Genomic DNA, 19,894 nt, shown 5'->3' on the forward strand with positions numbered 1-19,894 from the left:
AGTATTTTATAAATGTTTCTGAAGTTCTCCTAAAGTTTCCTTCAGTCTCAGTTATTTCCGATAAAAGCCAGGTCGGGATTATTAATACTGTAAGTAATGCAATAAAACCTCCTGTTAACAACTTGCTTTTTAAGTCTATAATTAAGAGTAACATAGTGTAATTCCACTATTATTTTGCTGATTTGCAGGTGTAACAAGTAATACCATTCAACCCACTCCACAGAACATCCCAGCGGTAGATCCTTCTCTTTACAATGCTCAATCTGCAGGTAAGGCAACGACATTTTATGTTTTTGCTTATGACTTACTTTTCACAAAAAAATAGTTTGAGGAGAAACAGAATAAAATGTAAGTAATGTTGACAATTCACAAATAAAGAGTATTGCTCTTTGGGGTAGGGACTACCTTTCTGTGCTTGATGACATCATCTTTCAGAGTGCTAATGAAATGCAAACAGTTTTTAAACTGTTAATACCCTCATGTGTAACTTTTAGCTATTACCTCATTAAATCCCCTAGCTAACCAAAACATGGTCTGTACTTAGAACCATGTTTCTGAAAAGCCCAGGTGCTGCAAAAAGTAGAATTGGATGATTGGGTAGGTAACACTGATCTTCTGAATTGGTATTGAACTAATGAACTATTATTGTGATAGGGACTCTGTGCTGCTATTTTTCAAATGAGATTTAGAACCATCCAATTCAGTAAAAATGATGATTCTCATGGTGTGGCTAAATTCCATCTTGGGTAATCATTGAACATTTCACCTACCTAAAATAGCCCTCACAGGGTCAATTTAAGTTATTATTCAATTCCTTCCTAAAATAATCACACAAAAAAGACATTTCTGCAGTGCCTCTGCTGTAGAATACCTGTTGCATTCCATGCCAGAGACAGCACGTCAGTTGTAAATAATCCCTGTATGAAATGAGCTAACTTAATATAATGCCTATTTGTAATTATCGATCACTTAGCCAAAGTTTGCTTTGAATCCAAAATATGTTTACTTCTATATTGCCATCTGTCTGTGGTGTTATATTTGCACCCATTGCCATACTATTTCTCTGTTCATAAGTTCATTGTTCTCTCTGTATATACATATGATCTAACCTTAGCGAGAAACCATACTCTGAGAAAGGTGTGGTCTGACTAGAACCCAGAATCCTTCTAGCACTGACACTCCATTGAACAAGTCCATTAACCTTTCTGCCAGAGTTTTCCATTGCAAAAGTGAGGTGGTACCAAGATATGTTGCTTTGTAAAAGTTAGTTAGTGTTTCTGTGTGACTGGTATAATTTTGAAACTGTAACTCAGGAAACTAAGAGACCTCATTAAAGATTGTGTAGTACATTATTAATTAAAATACATTTTTTCTTTGAGATATTAAAAGGCTCCTTAGCAGTCTTCTCTTTGAGTATAATTAGGCTTCGAAGGATTTGATTTTTGTTGATAAGTGTCAGGAAATATCAATCTACAATCTACAAACTGACAAAAAAAATTACCATCAATAATAATCTAAATCTATAGATAAGCAAAGTAAAAAAAAAAATGCTGCTTGAGAACTTATTGGAGTTTGATTTAAGGGTGCTTACTTTGTATATTTTGATGTGATTTGACAATTTTTGTTTTAACAATATTAAAGCTTTTTTTTTGGAAATCAGGGTCTACTGTCATTAAAAATTATTATTTGATCCCCCATTAATTTCTCACATCGGTGCAAACTTAAATTGATAAAAATAAAAAAAGCTTGAAAATAAACATTGATTTCATCCATCAAAATTACATTAAAATATCAAATTCTGCCAAGCGTAAGTATAATGAATTAAAAGGCATTAACTGGAATTTCGTATTTCAGCCTCACTTGAGCATGTTGTCGCATGAGGATGCTACGTAACAATGCCATATTGATGTTTAAAAAGCAAATTTCAGTGATAGGAAATGTCTTCAAAAGATTGCAGATGAGTAGGAGTTCATTAATTAATTAGTCTTCCATATTTTCTTAGAGAATAAAAGGCATGTCTCTTAGTAATTCTAAATACCATATAATGTAGCATTTCTGGTTACAGTTGCTCCTATTGTTGAGTACAAAAACATGGCAGTGTGATTAAAGTGTGTGTGTGTGTGTAAGTAAATTTTGAGCTGCTGAAAAGGTTTCATAAGCCATTTAGCCTAAATCACAGGGCATTATTTATTCTTACACGTTAACAGCCCGCTGTCCTCTTATCTCTGGGAGCCTGAGTTCAAGTGCTGAATTAAGATAAAAATAAAAAGGAATTTGAATCTCTGTGGAGTCCCCCTACATGTGATGCAGTTCAGAATGGCCGGCAACCTCTACTACAGAAACATTCAGCACTGGGCTAGTAATGGGCATTGCATGTCCTGATTAAATTGATCCATCCTCATTTAGGTATTCTCATGTCCGCTTTCCAAATCATCTCAGCATGGTCTTGATCCTCCACTGGGATAAAGAGTAGCACTGCCATGTGGATGGGATCTGCCACAATGCTGAGCAGAATGAGGTAACCTTGTGATGTGGATCCCCACTTGCAGATCCCCAGTTGCTCCTGATACAGAAGTAGTGGAGATGATCTGCGTGCACTCAGCTCTGCATGAGTGCACAGAGATCATGCCAGTTGGCAGAGTCAGGGTGTGATGCCACACCCCCTGCAGATATGCAATTAAGGATATAGGAAGTGTGTGTGGAAGTCATGTCCACCCATCCCAGTCACCACCACTAAATTCCCCTATGCCAACTGGTTGCAGGCATTGATGCCATCTGCACAGACAGGAACCAGAGGGCAACCTGTAGAGATGGGCAGGTGCCCTGTGGCTCTGAACACAGACATCTCTGCTGGTAAAGGGACACTTCTAAAAGCTGGCCTAGCCAACCCATGATATCCCCACCTCACGCAGACAGAGAGGTAACCTCTGAATTTTCCTCTCTGAACAGCTGCAAAGCCAAGCACTTGTCTGTGGCACATGCATTGCCTCTCCACAGATAAGAACCCGTCCCTTGCAGCACGGGCAGGCTTTGGTTTGCATGCTGCTCCACAGGGTGCTCAGCATGCTCATGCCAAGGCTCTCTGAGCACCTCCTTTTATTTTAAAAGAAAATATAGGTGGTGGTTCTTTGGTTGGTTGTTTATAATTGGAGAAGAGGAGTGGGTGTCTTACTGAAGGAAATAAAGAGAGAAGAAATAAGTATTGCTTTTAGTTTGTCCAAAGTGAGTCATGTGGTAATTGTCATATTTATTAATCAGGTTTATTACAATAGTGCTTAAAGGCCAATCAAGAATGGGACCCCACTGTGTTAGGCATTGAACAAACAGAGTAGTAGATGTTTCTTCTCCTGAAGAGCTTGCAGTCTAAACAGATGAGACAGATACAGGGTAGTGCCAGGGGTACACAAACTCACAAACAGAAAAGTTCATCATTTTTTTTTTGGTCATTTTTATTTGCTCCTGGCTTTGCGGCTTTGTTTTCTTGGGCAGCAGCACAACCTGGATGTAGAGCAGGACATCCCTTGAGCGACTGTTACTTTCCCCAGCAGCTTGTTGAGCTCCTTGGTTGTTACAGATGATGAGCTGCAGGTAACAGGATGATGCTGGTTTCCTCCAGTGTTGCATGTCATCTCAAGAATCTCAGTTGTCAGATATTCCAACTCTATGGCCATGTAGACTGGGGCTCCTGTCCCAGCTCACTCCACATAATTGCCTTAGCAGATAAGATGGTGCACACAGCCCGCAGGGAACTGCAACCAGCCCTCAAGGAACAAGACTTAGCCTTCACTTTGCCTCCCTGCTTCCCTCAGCCTGCCGTTGTAATTCATGCTCTGACAGAGTGACCTCCCAGTGAAAACTGTGATGGCAGCAAATGAAAATATCATGTTTGTGCCACTCTTTGGGGAGGGGGAAGAGACGGGTTGGATCTATTTATTTAAGTGGGGATAAGCTAAAGGGAAGGGAAGTGATGGAGGGGTTAGGTATGGAGTGAAACTGAGGGAGTGTAAGGCGCGTGGAGAGGGTTGGCACAAACTACCAATCAGCACAGATCAGAGTTGCAGTTCAAAACTGCAGAAAATTCTCTGAATGTCCAGGGGTCCCTGCTTTGGCTGCTTCTGCTCCGCCCAGCTAGAGTGTTTGTCTAGCTCCCCCGTGCAATTTTCCCAAAACGCAGGAGTGAGCCTCAGTCTCTTAGCTATGGCTACATTAGAGATCTTACAGCTGCTGTAAGCTCTCAAATGTAGCCACTCTAAGCCGATGGGAAAGAGCTCTCCTTTCAGGCTAATTACTCCAGCCCCCATAACGAGTGCTAGCTATGTTGGTGGGAAACTCTCCCCCGCCAACATAGCTCTGTCCACACCGACGCTTAGGTCAGTATAACTTACGTCGCTCATGGGGGTGGCTTTTTCACACTACTGAGTGACATAAGTTATACTGACATAAGTGGTAGTGTAGACGTAGCTTAGTGTCTGTGAAAGTTCTGACTCCTACAGTCAAGCATCGCTCAACTGGTTGACAGTTTCATGGTACAAATAAGCCAGAACTGTGTAGCAACTTTGTACACCACCTGCATGCATTAGTTCAATACAGTTTAGTCATTGTTTTTGTTAGCACTAAATTTCATTAAATTTATTCACAGGGTACATGATGTTTTATGTAAACTTTGTATGCTCCCATAAGCTTTTTTTGCCAATGGCTTAGTGTAGTGAAGCCACCTGTACCTTCTTGTTGTACAAGTGATCATATTTGGAATTAATAACTGTTTTGGTTTTCCGCCCATGAAATAGAAATAATAATTACACATTTAAGATGGCTAAATGTAAATAAATACATCTAGGAAGAAAGCATGTAGGCTATACTTACATGATGGGGGACATTATCCTGAGAAGCAGTAACTCTGAGGAGAAAAAATAAAGATTAGGGAGTTGTGGTGGAAATCAGCTGAACATGAGTTCCCAGTGTGACGCTGTGGCAAAAGGGATAATGGAATCCTTGGGTGCATAAACGGGAATCTCAAGGAAGAGTAGAGAGGTTACTTTGGCACTGTTGTGACTGCTGCCAGAATACCGTGTCTAATTCTGGTGCCCACCATTCAAGAAGGATGCGGATAAATTGGAGAGGATTCAGAGAAAAGCCACAAGTTTGATTAAAGAATTAGACAACGAGCTCTGTCAATTTAGCTGAACAAGGAGGAGGTTAAAGAGTGACTTGTTTACAGTCTATATGAACCTACAGGGGAACAAATGGGCGCTCTCTCTGATCTAGCAGAGAAAGGTATAACATGATCCAGTGGCTGGAAGTTGAAGCTAGACAAATTCAGACAGGAAATATGACATACATTTTTAACACTGAGAGTAATGAACAAAATGGAACAATTTACCAAGAGTTATGGTAGGTTCTCCATTACTGGCAATTTTTAAATCAAGATTGGAATTTTTTTTCTTCTTTGAGTGCTTGCTCACATCGATTCCATTCTAGGTGTGTGTGCACCCATGTGCACGGCTGTCAGATTTAAGCTTTAGCAGTACCCGTAGGGCTGGCTGTGGCGCCCTTTAGAGTGCTGCATTCATGCTGCAGTATATCAGCCACCATCAGTCCACGCCCTCTCAGTTTCTTCTTATCACCCATGATTGTCAGTCAGAGCATCTATCTTGCTTGACAAGAGCTAACGGTTTTCTTCCCTTGGACTCCATGCCTTCGGGCCTCATGTACATTGTTGATAGTGTTAAGTAGTTGTTAAGTGTTAGTTAGTTAATAGGGTCCCAGCAGGAACTTTGCCCTAAGCCAGACATGCCCCGTGCTCCTGGGTTTAAGCCTTGCCTGGACTGCAGCAGGGCTATGCCTGTGGGTGACCCCCATAACAGCTGCCTTAAATGCTTGGGGGAGTCACACATCAAGGAGCATTGCCAGATCTGCAAGAACTTTCAGCCCCACACCCAAAAGGAGAGGAATATTCGCCTCAGGGCTCTCCTGATGGAGTCTGCTCTCTGCCTGGCTTCGGAGCCTTCCACACAGGCCACACTGAGCACCTTGGCCTCCGTGTGCAGCGTGCCCCCAGCACCTGGCTCTTCCCGGCACCATTAGCCAATGCTGATACCGAAGAAGAAGGTTAAAAAGCGCTCCCCAGAACCGAGCAAGAAGGCCCAGGGGTCATCCAGCAAAGGACCCGGTCCTGCCCGCCAGCCTTCTCCAGAGCCACGCAAGTGTGCCTCCACGACTGGGGCTCTTAGCCCCCTTAAAGATCCACCACCGACTCCTGGGAGCAGAATGGGACCCGCAACGCTGCCTGCACCATCGTCATCCCAAGCCCAGGCGCAGAGAGTGCACAGGTCTCCACCTGCTCTTATGACGTCTTCAGTGCCACAGGAACAGGCTAAGTCTCCTCAAGAGGGCAAGCCTACAGTTAAGTCCCCTCCTGGGGTGGAGGAACACCATTGGTCACCAGACAATAAACGCCAATCTCCATTGCTTAGAGCAGTGCTGTTCACTGTTTTTGAAATGGGGCCCACTTTGGCAAAAAATCTTCAATGGGAAAGCCACATTAACCCGATACAGCTGGTTGAACACTCCAAGTTCTTTGTTGGTTGATATGGTAATATTACCATTATTGATAATATTGCTTGGGATGCAGGAGGCGGTATTGGGGGCTGGCTCTGGTACGGGGTGCAGGAGGGGGTATAGGGCTTAGGGCTGGGGCTTGAGGTGGAGGAGGAGGTGAAGGGTGCAAACTCTGGGAGGGAGTTTGCCCAAGCCTGGAGTCCCCTCCTGCCCCCAGAGGGTATGGAGTGCTGGCTCCAGGAGGGAGTACAGGGTGCAGGCTCTGAGCTGGAGCTCAGGGCTGGGGCAGGGGCTTGGGGTGCAAAAGGAGATAGAGGACTGGCTCTGGAATGGGGCTCAGAGCTGGGGCTTGCAGTGCAGGAGAGAATATGGGGGGCTGGATCCGGGAGGCTGCAGGTTGGGCGATGGAAGAACTATTCAGAATCTGCCCATTGAAGAGGGCGGCACTTACTTTGGGCGGCTCCAGCCCCACGCCGCTCCTGAAAGGGGCCAGCACACCTCTGTGGCCCCTGGGGGAGGCATGTGGCTCTGTGCACTGCCCCTCTCTGTAGGCACCGCCCTCGCAACTCCCATTGGCCACAGTTCCCCATTCCCAGCCAATGGCAGCTGCGAGGATGATGCTTGCAGGCAGGAGCAGCACGCTGAGACCTCTGCTCCCCTTTTACCCGCCTCCCAGGGTCATGGGAACGCTCCCCATCTTATTGCCAGTCTCCCCCGGCACCGGCATCACTCTCCCCAGTACAGTCATTGGTCAGTTACACCTGGCCAGTGATCACTGGTAGCCGTGACCAGTAAACAGACTCAGGCGTCGATGGCTTCTCCCAGGTCACCAGAAGGTGGTTCCTCTGGCACAGAGGCCCAGTTAAGCCCACTGCCTCAGTCTCAGCAACAGGATTGGGCACTGGAGCCTGCTCCATCACCCATGGCACCGCAGTGACAGCAAGGCCAGTGGCCAATACAGTTGTCATATTGGGGAGCATGGGGCATTCAGCGATGACGATGCCCCCTTCGCATCACTCCTCATAGGCCATGTCGGCACAACAAACGGCAGCCCCACTGGCACCGGCCTCAGTACTGGAAGCCCATTCTGAGGTTGGGGTAGAGGATCCCGTATCCACCCCTAAACTTGCCTCTCCAGCGATGGCTGAGCCCTCAGCGCCTCCACTGGAAACCAAGTCTTCCTCATCTTCCCTAGATGAGGCAGTCGCAGGACCTTCCAGGGCTCGCCCCCACCAGATAACTTTAGGGAGCATCAAGCCCTTCTCCAGCAGGTGACTGAGAACTAGGGGCTTGAGGTGCAGGAGATGGTGAAGCAGGAGGACACCCTTTTCAATGTCCTCTCGGCTTCCATGCCCACCTGGGTCACCCTGCCCGTACATGATAGGGTCCTCAAGATTGCCAAGTCACTATCCAGACTCCTTCCTGCCCACCTCGAAACAGGCTGAGAAAAAATACTTTGTGCCAGCCAAAGGCTTCAACTACCTTTATACTCGCCCACCTTCAGGCTCGCTGGTTGTATCTGCAGCCAGTGAAAAGGAAAAGCAGGTTCCCACTGTTTCTACTCCCAAAATTAAAGAAGTCAAAAAACTCAGTTTATTTGGCAGAAAAATTTATTCAACAGAGAGCCTACAATTCCAGGTGGCGAACCATCAGGTCCTGCTTGGCCAATACAAGTTCAGTCTTTGGCACAGTCTTATAAAGTTCCAGGATTCCATTCCTCAGGGTGAGGCTCAAGAGTTTGGCACCCTGGTAGAGGTCAGTACCGCAGCAGCCAGATGCTCCCTGCAAATGGCATGGGACTTGGCAGCGTGGGTGGTCACATCGGCTGTGGTCATGCAATGCAGCTTCTGGCTCCAAACAGTGGGCCTCTCCCAGGAGATGCAGACCTCGATTCAGGACCTCCCCTTTGACAGAGTTGGACTGTTCTCTGATCAGACAGACACCAGGCTACATGGGTTGAAGGACACTAAGACTACCCTTCACTTGTTGGGCATACATACCCTGCAGAGTGCCAGAAAGCCATTCTGGCCTCTGCCTCCATCAAGGCTTTGACAAGCCCAGCAGGGATCTGCAAGAAGGGACACTCAGTTTAGCTGTCACCGCCCTTCTTCCTCCCGGTCGCCTGCCCAGCCCGGACCCGCCAACGTCAGGGCGGCCAAAAGCAATTGTTTTGTGGGTGCTATCATAAGCATCTTTCCCAAATCTGGACCTTAGTGTCCAAAAGCTGGGTGCTTAGCATGAACCCTTGTAAGCTTAATTACCAGCTTAGCTTTGATCTCGCTGCCACCATCCAAAAATTCCAGGGTTTTGGCCCCCTCTGGTCTCCCCAAACCTTCTTTGGGGGACCCCAAGACTCAGAAGCCCTGAGCCTACAACAAAGGGAAATGACCCACTTCCCTTCCCCCTCTCTCTCTCCCACCCAGACTTTCCTCTCTGGGCTAACCTGAGAGTATTGATGCAATCTCTTTACATCACAATACCAAGAAGCATGTCTCCTTTATTCCACAAAGAGACAAACCCCAAATACAAGGAAACAGAAATGATTCTATCTCTCTTTCCCCTTCCAACCAATTCCCTGGTGCTGCAGAGCTTATCCTCCGTAGATCTAACACAAAGAGAATTCCCTCCCCTTGTTCCTTAGCCTACCCAGAGAGAAAAACTCAAACAAGTCTTAAAAAGAAAACTTTATATAAAAAAAAGAAAGAAAAAAGATATTAAAATTTCTCTGTATCAAGATGACAATAATACAGGATCAATTGCTTAAAAGAAAAAAATGAATAAACAGTCTGATTCAAAAAGATATCCAATTTGAAACATTCCAGCAAGCTACACACATGTAAATACACCCAAAACAACATAAAAGCCTATATTGTTTTTCTACCTGTACTTACAATTTGGAAACAGAAGATTAGAAGATAGAAAGAACCTTCTCATAGCTGAGAGACAGACAAAAGACTCGGACCCCAAAAATTCCCTCCCTGACTTTGAAAAATCCGGTTTCCTGATTGGTCCTCTGGTCAGGTGTTTGGTTCCCTTTGTTAACCCTTTACAGGTAAAAGAAACATTAACCCTTAGCTATCTATTTATGACAGGTGCGCTCGACAGCGATGCCCCACTCATCCAGCCGGATCCTGCCCATCTTTTCCTCAACTGCCTTTGTGCTTACCACTAGGCCTAGTCGCAGGTAACATCGGACCGCAGGCTCCTGGATATAGTAGCTCAAAGCTATATCTTGCAGTTTTTGGATACCCCTCCTTCCCTCCCCCCTGCTTCCCTGTTTTTCTGCAGAGACCCCTTTCATGAGCAACTCCTGGTTCAGGAGGTCAACAAGCTCCAGCAGTTGGGAGCTGTGGAGGTGGTTCCTTGGGAAATGGAAGGAAGAGGATTCCAGTACTTACTAATCTCAAAGGCCCAGGGGGGCCTCAGACCCATCCTGGGTCTGCGTGGCCTCAACAAGTCTCTCAAGAAATTGAAGTTCCGCATGGTCTCCCTGGTCTCCATTATTCCCTCTCTGGATCTGGGGGACTGATATACCTCTCTCAGTTTTAAGGACACTTACTTCCATGTCTCTCTATTCCTGGAACACAAACATTTCCTGCATTTTATAATGGACAGGGGCCACTTCCAGATCACAGGGATACCCTTGGGCCTGTCCTCGGCCCCCGGGGTTTTCATGAAATGCGTGATGCCAGTAGCAGCTTACCTCAGACATTGGGGGGTCCAGATCTTTTTGTATCTCGACAACTGGCTTATCAAGGGCAGGTCTCCGGAGCAGATGCCAAGAAGCCTCGATCTGGTGCGTTCCACCTGTAGTGACCTGGGCCTGTTAATAAACATAGCAAAGTTCACATTAACACCTGTCCAGCACCTAGAGTTTATCAGAGTGGTTTTTGACTCCTCACAAGCCAGAGCCTTCCTTCCAGAAGAATGCTTGCAGGCCATGTCGGATCTCATAGCCCATATAAGGAGGCATCCAATCATCATGGACATCATGACTGCGACTGATGTGCCACATGGCATCATGCACGTATGTGGTCAGTCACACCCAGCCTCATTTGCGACCCCTGCAGAAGTGGCTGGCAATGGTTTGCACAGGTATCCCCTGGACTGAGTGATCATGGTACCAAACCACATCCTCTCATCCATGGACTGCTGGCTAGACCCCAAGCCAGTGTTGCAACGAGTTCCCTTTGTGTCTCCAGCACCGTCACTCACCCTGGTCTCGGACGCATCGGACCTGGGCTGGGGGACCCGCCTGGGCTAGTTCAACACCCAGGGCTGCTGGATGCAGCGTGATATAGCCCTTCATATCAATGTCAGGGAGCTCAAGGCAGTGTACCTGGCCTGCCAGGCATTCTTGCCCCACCTGAGAAGCAAGGTGGTGGAGATCCTCACAGACAATATGGCCACAATGTATTACATCAACAGACAAGGTGGTGCCAAGTCTTTGGCCCTGTGTCAGGAGGCAGTCAGTCTCTGGAACTTTTGCATGTGGCATCCATCCGTCTGCTAACCGCCCACCTACCTGGAACCAAGAATGTCCTCGCAGATCACCTCAGCAAGACCTTCTCATCTCACCATGAATGGTCCCTCCATCCGGAGGTGGTCAGCCTGATCTTCTGAAGGTGGGGGACTCCCCAGGTGGACCTGTTTGCATCCAGACGGAACAGAAAGTGCCACATACTCTGTTCTCTGAATGGCAGCGATAAAGGATCCCTGTCGGATGCCTTCCTGATTCCATGGTTAGGAACGCTGATGTACACCTTTCTACTGGTGCTGCTTATCCACAGTGTCCTGCTAAAGATAAAGCAAGATAAAGTGTCTGTCATCCTGATAGTCCTGGTGTGGCCTCACCAACACTGGTTTGGCATGCTTTTGGTGACCGACCCACTGCAGTTACCTCTCCAGCTGGATCTGTTGTCCCAGAACCATGGCAATCTGCTGCACCCGAACATGGTGTCGCTGCACCTGACAGCATGACTGCTGCATGGCTAAGTGAACGGGAGTGTGGGAGTACTCTGCTGAAGTCCAACAGGTCCTGCTGCTCAGCAGGAAACCTTCCACCAGGGCTTTGTAGCAAAGTGGAAGCACTTCACATGTTGAGCCTCGGACAAGCACATTGGTCCTGAAGAGTCCCCACTGCAGAACATCCTGGACTATTTGCATTTTAAGCTTCAAGGTGTTAGCCAAATGGGCTCGTTCTCCCCGGAGCTAGTCAATTACTCCAAGGAGGCACAGAGAACGAGACTGAGTTTTATCCAGACCTTTATTAGACGACCAGCTGGACGGGTGCCCTCCCCGACTAATGCCAGAGGAGTGACACCCCGAGGCATAGCAGTTAGGACATATATATACCATTATTTACATCATATCAGACCACACTGTCACAGCATATTTTCCAGGGGTTTGCGATGTGGGGTACATAGGTATATTTGCCTGTACATAGGTCTATTTGCCTGTCGATACACTCTAAACATTCCACGTTGTTCTTTTTGACCAAAGTACTTAGCAATGTTTGCCATAGGTTATGAAAGCAGGCCATAGAATCATTTCACAAAAAACAGCAAAGCATGAATCATTTTATCTATCAAAGGCTTGTCGTTGTCTTCGGTCAAGGTACACCTGGAGGCCCTTTCAGCGTCCTGCCATCTGATTCAGGGCAGGTCGATCTTCACCCATCCCATGACGGTGTGGTTTCTGAAAGATCTAGAGCACCTGTACCTGCATGTCCGGGACCTGGTCCCGCTGCGGGACCTGAATCTTGTGCTTTCAAAGCTCATGGGTCCCCCTTTTTGAACCCTTAGCTTCCTACTCCCTTCTGCTTCTCTACTGGAAGGTATCCTTGGTCGCTATAACTTCAGCCCGGCGAGTGTCCGATCAGGGCACTCATGTCGTAGCCGCCTTATACGGTCTTCTGCAAGGACAAAGTCCAGCTGCGTCCGCATCCGGCTTTTCTGCCCATGGTCATTTCTCAGTTCCACACTGGCCAAGACATTTACTTACCAGTCCTCTGTCCAAACCCTCATGCATCAGAAGAGACACACAGCTTGCATACTCTAGATGTCAGACAGGCTCTGGCCTTCTTATTGATAGCCATTCCGTAAGTCAACGCAATTATTCATTGCTGTCACAGACAGGATGAAGTGTTGCCTGGTATCAGCCAGAGAATCTCGTCTTGGATCATGGCCTGCATCCGCTACTGCTACAAGCTGGCAAAGGTGCCTCCACTGGCAATCATGACAGCTCATTCCACTAGAGTGCAAGCATCTTCAGCGGCCTTCCTGGCACAGATGTCTATTCAAGAAATTTGTCTGGCCACCATCTGGTCGTCCGTTCATACATTCGTGTCGCATGTGCACTGACTCAGCAGGCGCGAGACGACACTGGCATTGGCAGAATGTGCTACCAGCTGCATGACTGTGAACTCCAAGCCCACCTTCATTGATACTGCTTGCGAGTCACCTAGAATGGAATTGACCTGAGCGAGCACTCGAAGAAGAAAAAACGGTTACCTCCTTTTCATAGCTGCTGTTCTTTGAAGTGTGTTGCTCATGTCCATTCAACTACTCGCCCTCCTGCCCCTCTGTTGAAGTTATTGGCAAGAAGGAACTGAGAGGCCATGGGTCGGTGGTGCCTGATATATTGCAGCATGAGCGCAGCACTCTAGAGGGTGCCACAGCTGGCTCTACAGGTACCGTTAAGGCAAAAATCTCTGACAGCCGCGCACGTGAGTGCGCACACACCTAGAATGGAATGGACGTGAGCAACTCATCTCAAGGAACAACAGTTACAAAAGGGAGGTAACTATTTTTTTTTGGTTTTAAAACAGATATGTTCTAGGAGGAATTATTTTGGGGAAGTTCTGTGGTCTATGTTATACAGGGTTAGATGATCACAGTGGTCTTTTCTGGCCTTGAAATCTATGAATCTTTTAATTTAAATGATATATTAAAAATAAATTCAGTTTAGTTACATTTTGAATATCTTGACTGTTCCTTTTTAATAGGAAAACAAACTTTCACTCCTTTAAATAATTTTGGTTCCAATTAGTGCATTGTTCATATATTTAAAGAATGATTAAAGCACTGCTAACACATACTAATAATTTTAATTACCGTCACTGCTTTGATTTTCGGTAGATGATATCTAAGGGGTTGCCTGCACACACAGTGCACTGGTTTCATTAAAAGTGTGGTTTTTAAACCAATTTATTTAAATTTGTCCAAGTTTTGAGTAGCAATTTAAATTAAATAAATCGTATATTGTGTAAAATATCAATTGTTTTTCTTTCAAAAACTGCTTTCCTTTCTCACTACATGATTTTCTTAACCCTCCTCAAAATGCTCTTCAATTTTTGCATCATGTTTCTAATTGCTGAGCTGAAAGAATCATAGCTGGTGGAAGTTAGCTTTGGATTGCAAATGACTATCAAATTTCAGTAATGAATACAACTACTATACTAATATTATTTTTGGATTAATACAGAGTCCAGTTTGTTTCAGGATTAGTACCACATAGCTGTTCCCATGTGTCAATATTTTTCTTGCCTTTAAATTATATAGGTTGAAATTAATTAGTTACTAAATGGACAGGCCATCTAAATGACAGCTTTGAAATAACTACAAATATTGTAGTTTTTCTCCACATCATTTCCAAGTAGATACTTTATTAAAGTATTTCAGGAAAATTACAGTTGACATTTTTCTATACTCTTTCTCCATTGTGAGCTGCTGACTTTAATAGGAGCTGAGACTGCTCGGCACCATATAGGATGAGGCCCTTATTGGGTAAACTTTGGTTTATAAATTAAAATTGCTAGAACCTTTTCCTAAAGTGTTGATATGGTGGTATCTGAAGGAGGCGTCATAAAAAATAAGACTTTATGCCAACAAAACATTAATAGAGCTGGTGCTGTAAAAATAAGATTAGGTTGGTTAATTTAGGCTTTCTTCCAGTAAATTAGTTGAATACTGGAATGATGCCTTGTCTATTTTCTAAAGAATGACATTCTAGTTTCTTTTGGCATCATAATATGAAGGAAAAAATGTCTAAGGAGAACTTGTTCTTCTTTTACTTTTCATACGTATAGCCTAGTGTGGTGATGGAATTCAGCCCAACTGGTTTGACTCAGTTAAATGTCACTTGGGCTATGAAATATGGACAAATGTATACATACTATGTATGTACAAGTATATTTTTTAAAAAGGTGTAAACTGGCTCATCTGATTCACTAAAGTACACTGCCATCATACAGTAATCTTACAGGTTTGACAGGTGCCAGATGGCAGACTATTCAACAGCTATTCTGTCTCAGGCTTTATATTTTGAAGATGAAAGTAGGTGCAGGTATGAAGTGTATTTTCATTCTGGATAAAATTAAATCTCCAGAACTTCTTTCCTGGTCATATGCTGTTTGTTTTGGATGGCTGGTTGTTTCACTGACATGCTTTTACCGGTGAATCTCAACGATACTAAATGTTTCCGCACTGTACAACAGTGGTAATTATCATTTGGATTTGGCTGTTTTGTATATGCTAACTTCTTGCCATATAACAAAATTGAACCCAAAAGAATTTAATTTATAATTTGCTTTGATTGGCTGATATGTTGTCCATCTATAGTAATATAGATACTTAAATCATTATTTAACTTAGTCATCTGAAAAATCATTGGTAATTATTCATCCAGGACATATGAATCAGATCCAGATAAGGTTAAACTGAAGTTAAAAATTTTAAAACAAGCTTTAAAAATTGTATATAGATTTTGTCCACTAAATTATTTTTACCAATTGACAAACCAAAAATCTGTCTGTAGATTTAACTTCTTTAAACAGAATACAACAACCATAAAATGTATTTTCCTGGTGAAATGGAATAATAATAATAATAATTAATACCTCGCTCTTACTAGAAAATTAACAAAGATATTTAGTTTTTAATATTTACTATCTTTCCATTTTTTTTATTTGCCCAAAGTCAGCTGCCTAAAAGTGGGAAAATGGATGAGGAAATATAATGGGTACTTAGAAATATTTCTTGATAAGTAAACAACTGAGATTATGAAGTAAACAGATAATATCAGCAACTACACAGTTTGTGAGTTTCAGAAAAGGAGATCCAGCTGAACAGAACTGTACACAATAAAACTCATAAAAATATGTTTATATTCATGTTTAAACATTCAAAGAATTAAGTTAACGTCTGAGTTAACAAGTTTTCTGTTATTAAAACCCCCATCATATAAGAAATGAATGCTAAATAAATATTCATTTTAAATAGTAAAATATTATGACCTGTTATTATGGGTGCTGCTTATAAATTGCCCGTGATTTTATAATAATTCATATTAACGTCCAATATAGCATGTCGTTTTTTAACAAAAATTTTCTGGTGAATATGCCAAAGTAGTTCCCTAACAACCACCATTTTTCATCTTGAGTAGCATTGATAGAAGTGGGCTTATTTACAGGGTAAAATATACTATTCATTATGAGTACAGGTTTCAGAATCTGGCCCTAAATTATATGGGTTATATGGGCTTTAGCCTTAACTTTCATTGCATTGGTTAAGCCCTTGATGCAGTGCTTTTAAGCATATGCTTAACTTTAAGCACATCAGTGGAACTATTCACATGCTGGTCTGCTGAATCAGGGTTTACGTCTCCAACATTTTTTTGAAAAGTAGGAGCGTGTGTGTGTGTTTGAGAAGTTTGTACAGATCAATGTTTGTTATGAGAGAGCTTTTGGCTGGTGTTTGTCAGAATTACAAAAAATACAGTCTTGCTTTCTCTGATTACATAAGACTGAAAATATTGCAGATATGTTGATAATATTGGGACAAATGCTTTAGTTTGTTTCTCAGTAGGTAAAAGTGGAAATGTAGTATTTGTACAAATATCTCAATAGGGGATGTTTCTGTATCTGGAAGATTATACAGACAGGGAGAGAATGGTTTCAACTGTGAGTGTATTATTCCGTGCTGAGAGTAAAGCAGTTACACAATAAACACATAAGCCACTGTCCTTGTTTCATGCAGGTTGTAACATGATTACAGTTAACTTACTGTAGTGTGAAAGCTCTTCTGAGCTACCTCAGATAAAGGGCAGATCTTTCTCAAAAGTATTGGTTTACTCATAAAAGGCACTGGATCACGTAAATGTCCAGATTTTGAAGGTCCCCATATAATAATAGAATGACACGAAAGAAACTGAGAATTATACATAATAATGAACTTAAAAATAACGGAGTAGAACCAGCACTTCTTCTCATGCTCTTTGTTAATATAAACAGACAATTTCAAACATTTTAAGTAAAACATTATGCTTGATCTGAGATTACGGCCTGAATTTTTCTTATATTTTTACTTTTTAATTATCTTGTTTTTGCAGGGGAAGTCCGTTTGACACCAGAGGACTTTGCCAGAGCTCAGAAATATTGCAAATATGCTGGCAGTGCTTTGCAGTATGAAGATGTGAGCACTGCTGTGCAGAATCTACAGAAGGCCCTCAAGTTACTGACTACAGGCAGAGAATGACGCCTTTGTCCAACAGATTCATGTCTTTTGCCTAAAGAACTAACAATCCATTACTTTACCTTCTGCCTATTAGGGGGACACAGTTACATGAAAGCGCTCAATACCATTGACCATGACAATGAAATCTGTGTCTCTCAGTATCAGATCCCTGATGTAGCACTAATCAGGAAGCTCAACCAGTTTTCATTTTCCACACAGTGGAACTGGAAACATATGGATGCAGTGATGTGATCAAGATACTGGAGAATGCACTCTGAACACTGCTTAAGAGTTAGAATTAATGTTACAACATTTAGAATGTTTAAGGAAAAACAAAGAATCTATCTTTACCATGTTGAAAAAACAAAGTAATGTGCTTTACTGGTATTGAATCTGAATTTATCACTATTAATAAAATTTAAAATGAAAAATGGCTTTGGGACTGGAAATAAAAATTAGGGCTTTTCTACTGAAATTTAGATGCCAGGAGTGTGGGGCCAGATAGATCATGAAATGATCTTACTGTACATCCAGAAAAGTCGTATCGTTTTGGTATTATCTGAGACCAAGTTAAAGGTTGGAGGTTTGAAGAGAAGAATACTGAGATTTAATTGATAATTTATTGTACTGGAATGTCCATTTTTTGAAGCTTTGGGCAAAGACATTTAGAAGCTCCTCCCCTTCCTCCCCCTCCTCCCCAAAACACACGTGTGTGTGAACTGCTACATATTGGTTTTGGTAACTGATTCTTACTCATTTTGCATGGGCAATTTAAATTTTATATATTAAGGATGGTTAAAAGAAGGTGGTACTAGCGTTAACCAGAGATGAGCCCAAAGCCCAGATCCTAACAGTGTGGATTTAAGCTTCACAGCTGCCCCATTTCTTTCACCAGCCAAATGACCCCTAAACCAAAGATCTGGACTTTGACATCTTCATAGTCTGTTTAGATCCAAACTTTGCAGGTCAGGTTCATCTCTAATGTTAGTGCAACCGAGTATCCTCCTCTGCTTACTTTCTTGTGGAGACACTGGGGATTCTAGAATTGATTAAAATATTTTGGAATTTGAACTCTGAACACTTTATAAGCTCTGTCTTGGGGAGTTATGGAGCTATTGATTGTTAAAACTGCATCCAAGCTGTATAAAAATAAATGAATAAAAGATTCTTAAATTAGTATGACAAGCCTTAAATGAGTACACTATAGAGTTTGTCTATTTGTATAATACATCTTTGAATACCAGTGAAACCTGATAGACGTTATTCTTTACAAAATACCAAATCAGATGTGCACTCCTGTTCATGCCTACGCTATTTTCCAGGGATGGAAATATAGCTGATATTTAAAGTACATAAAAGCAGCCTAATGGTATGTAAAATCTGGTGTGCAAAGCACATCTAGTTAAGACGACAAGCTCTGTTCAACAGCATGTTTGAAATGGTAGTGTGATCATTTGTAATGTATTCTTAAACATTTTAACCTAGTACAAATACATACATAAAACAAGTTCATTCTTACATTTTCCCACTGTGGGATAGAATCCCAGTTTAGACAATGTTTGTCTGTGTAAGGGACATTGTTGCAAGTTTAGAACAAACAATTCTGAAACATTAGTGACAATAACTTTCTGTGGCTCTCTGCAATTAGCTCATGGTTCATTATAGTACTTCAGGCAGGTCAGAGATGCTTCAGCTTGCTGAACAAGCCCTTCTCACCATCATACTAAACTACTGGTAAATTCTTCTATATATAAAAGAAAATTCCCCTCTCACCCCTATGGGTGGTATGTGTCTTCCTCAACCTCGGGTCCTCTACCAGAGGCCTGGGAGTTTGAGGGTTCTGCGCAGTATCTTAGCTGTTCCTAGCACTGCACTCTTCTGGACAGAGAGCTCTGATGTTGTTCCTGGGATCTGTATGGGCCACTCACCCAGCTTAGGAGTCACAGCCCCGAGTGCTCCTACACCACTGGGACCCCTTTGGCCTTCACTTTCCACATCCTCCGAGTTCTCTTTCAGGCCCTGGTACTTCTCTCTCTAGCTTCTCATATTCCTTCTTCCTGATGTTGCTGTCACTTGGCATGCTATATCTATCACCACTGCTGTCTTCTGGTCCTTGTCTATTACCATGATGTCTGGTTGATTGGCCAGTAGCTGCCTGTCCGTCTGGATCTGGAAGTCCCACAGAATCTTAGCCGCTATTCCCACAACCTTCTGTGGAATCTCCATCTGTGTCTGGGAGGGTCTAGCCCATACGCTGTGCAGATGTTCCTGTACACAATGCCAGCCACTTGGTTGTGCCGTTCAGTGTATGTGTCCTGCCTGCATCTTACATCCTGCCACTATGTGTTGGACTGTCTCTGAGGCCTCTCTGCACAGTCTGCACCTTGGGTCCTTTCTAGTGTGGTAGACCCCTGCTTCAATGGATCTGGTGCTCAGTGCCTGTTCCTGTGCTGCTACGATCAGTGCCTCAGTGCTGTCTTTGAGTCCAGCCTTTCCAGCCACTCGTAGGATTTCCCATAGTCAGCCACCTCAGCTATCTGTCGAGGGTACATCCCATGCAGGGTCTTGTCTTGCCATGGCACTTCTTCTGCTTGGTCTTCCTCCATGTCTGCTGCTGCCTCAGGCATTCTCTCAGCAGCTCATCTTTGGGGCCATCTTACTGAGGTACTCCTGGATGTTCTGGGTTTCATCCAGGACAGTGGCTTTGACGCCTCCGACCAAGCCCGCGCGTTCTTTCTCTGGGTGTTGGACTTGGGGTGGAAACCTCCGTGCATTGTGAGGAGCTCCCGGGTTCACATCGGCAGCCTCATGTCCTCCTTTGG

At 43.6% G+C, this 19,894-nt stretch overlaps 1 protein-coding gene across 1 annotated transcript in view; it reads left to right on the plus strand.

Moving 5' to 3' along the window:
* The window catches only part of VTA1 (vesicle trafficking 1), a 76,171-nt gene extending 57,922 nt beyond the window's left edge, over positions 1-18,249 (plus strand). Inside the window, exons 7-8 of the mRNA XM_032795012.2 lie at positions 189-269; positions 16,948-18,249. Of these exons, the coding sequence (XP_032650903.1) occupies positions 189-269; positions 16,948-17,093 (227 nt within the window). The 3' untranslated portion in view covers positions 17,094-18,249. The remainder of the gene's footprint in view (positions 1-188; positions 270-16,947) is intronic.
* Positions 18,250-19,894: the final 1,645 nt, after the last annotated feature.

This window comes from Chelonoidis abingdonii, chromosome 3 (genome assembly GCF_003597395.2).
Source record: "Chelonoidis abingdonii isolate Lonesome George chromosome 3, CheloAbing_2.0, whole genome shotgun sequence".
NCBI classification, from domain to species: Eukaryota; Metazoa; Chordata; order Testudines; family Testudinidae; genus Chelonoidis; species Chelonoidis abingdonii.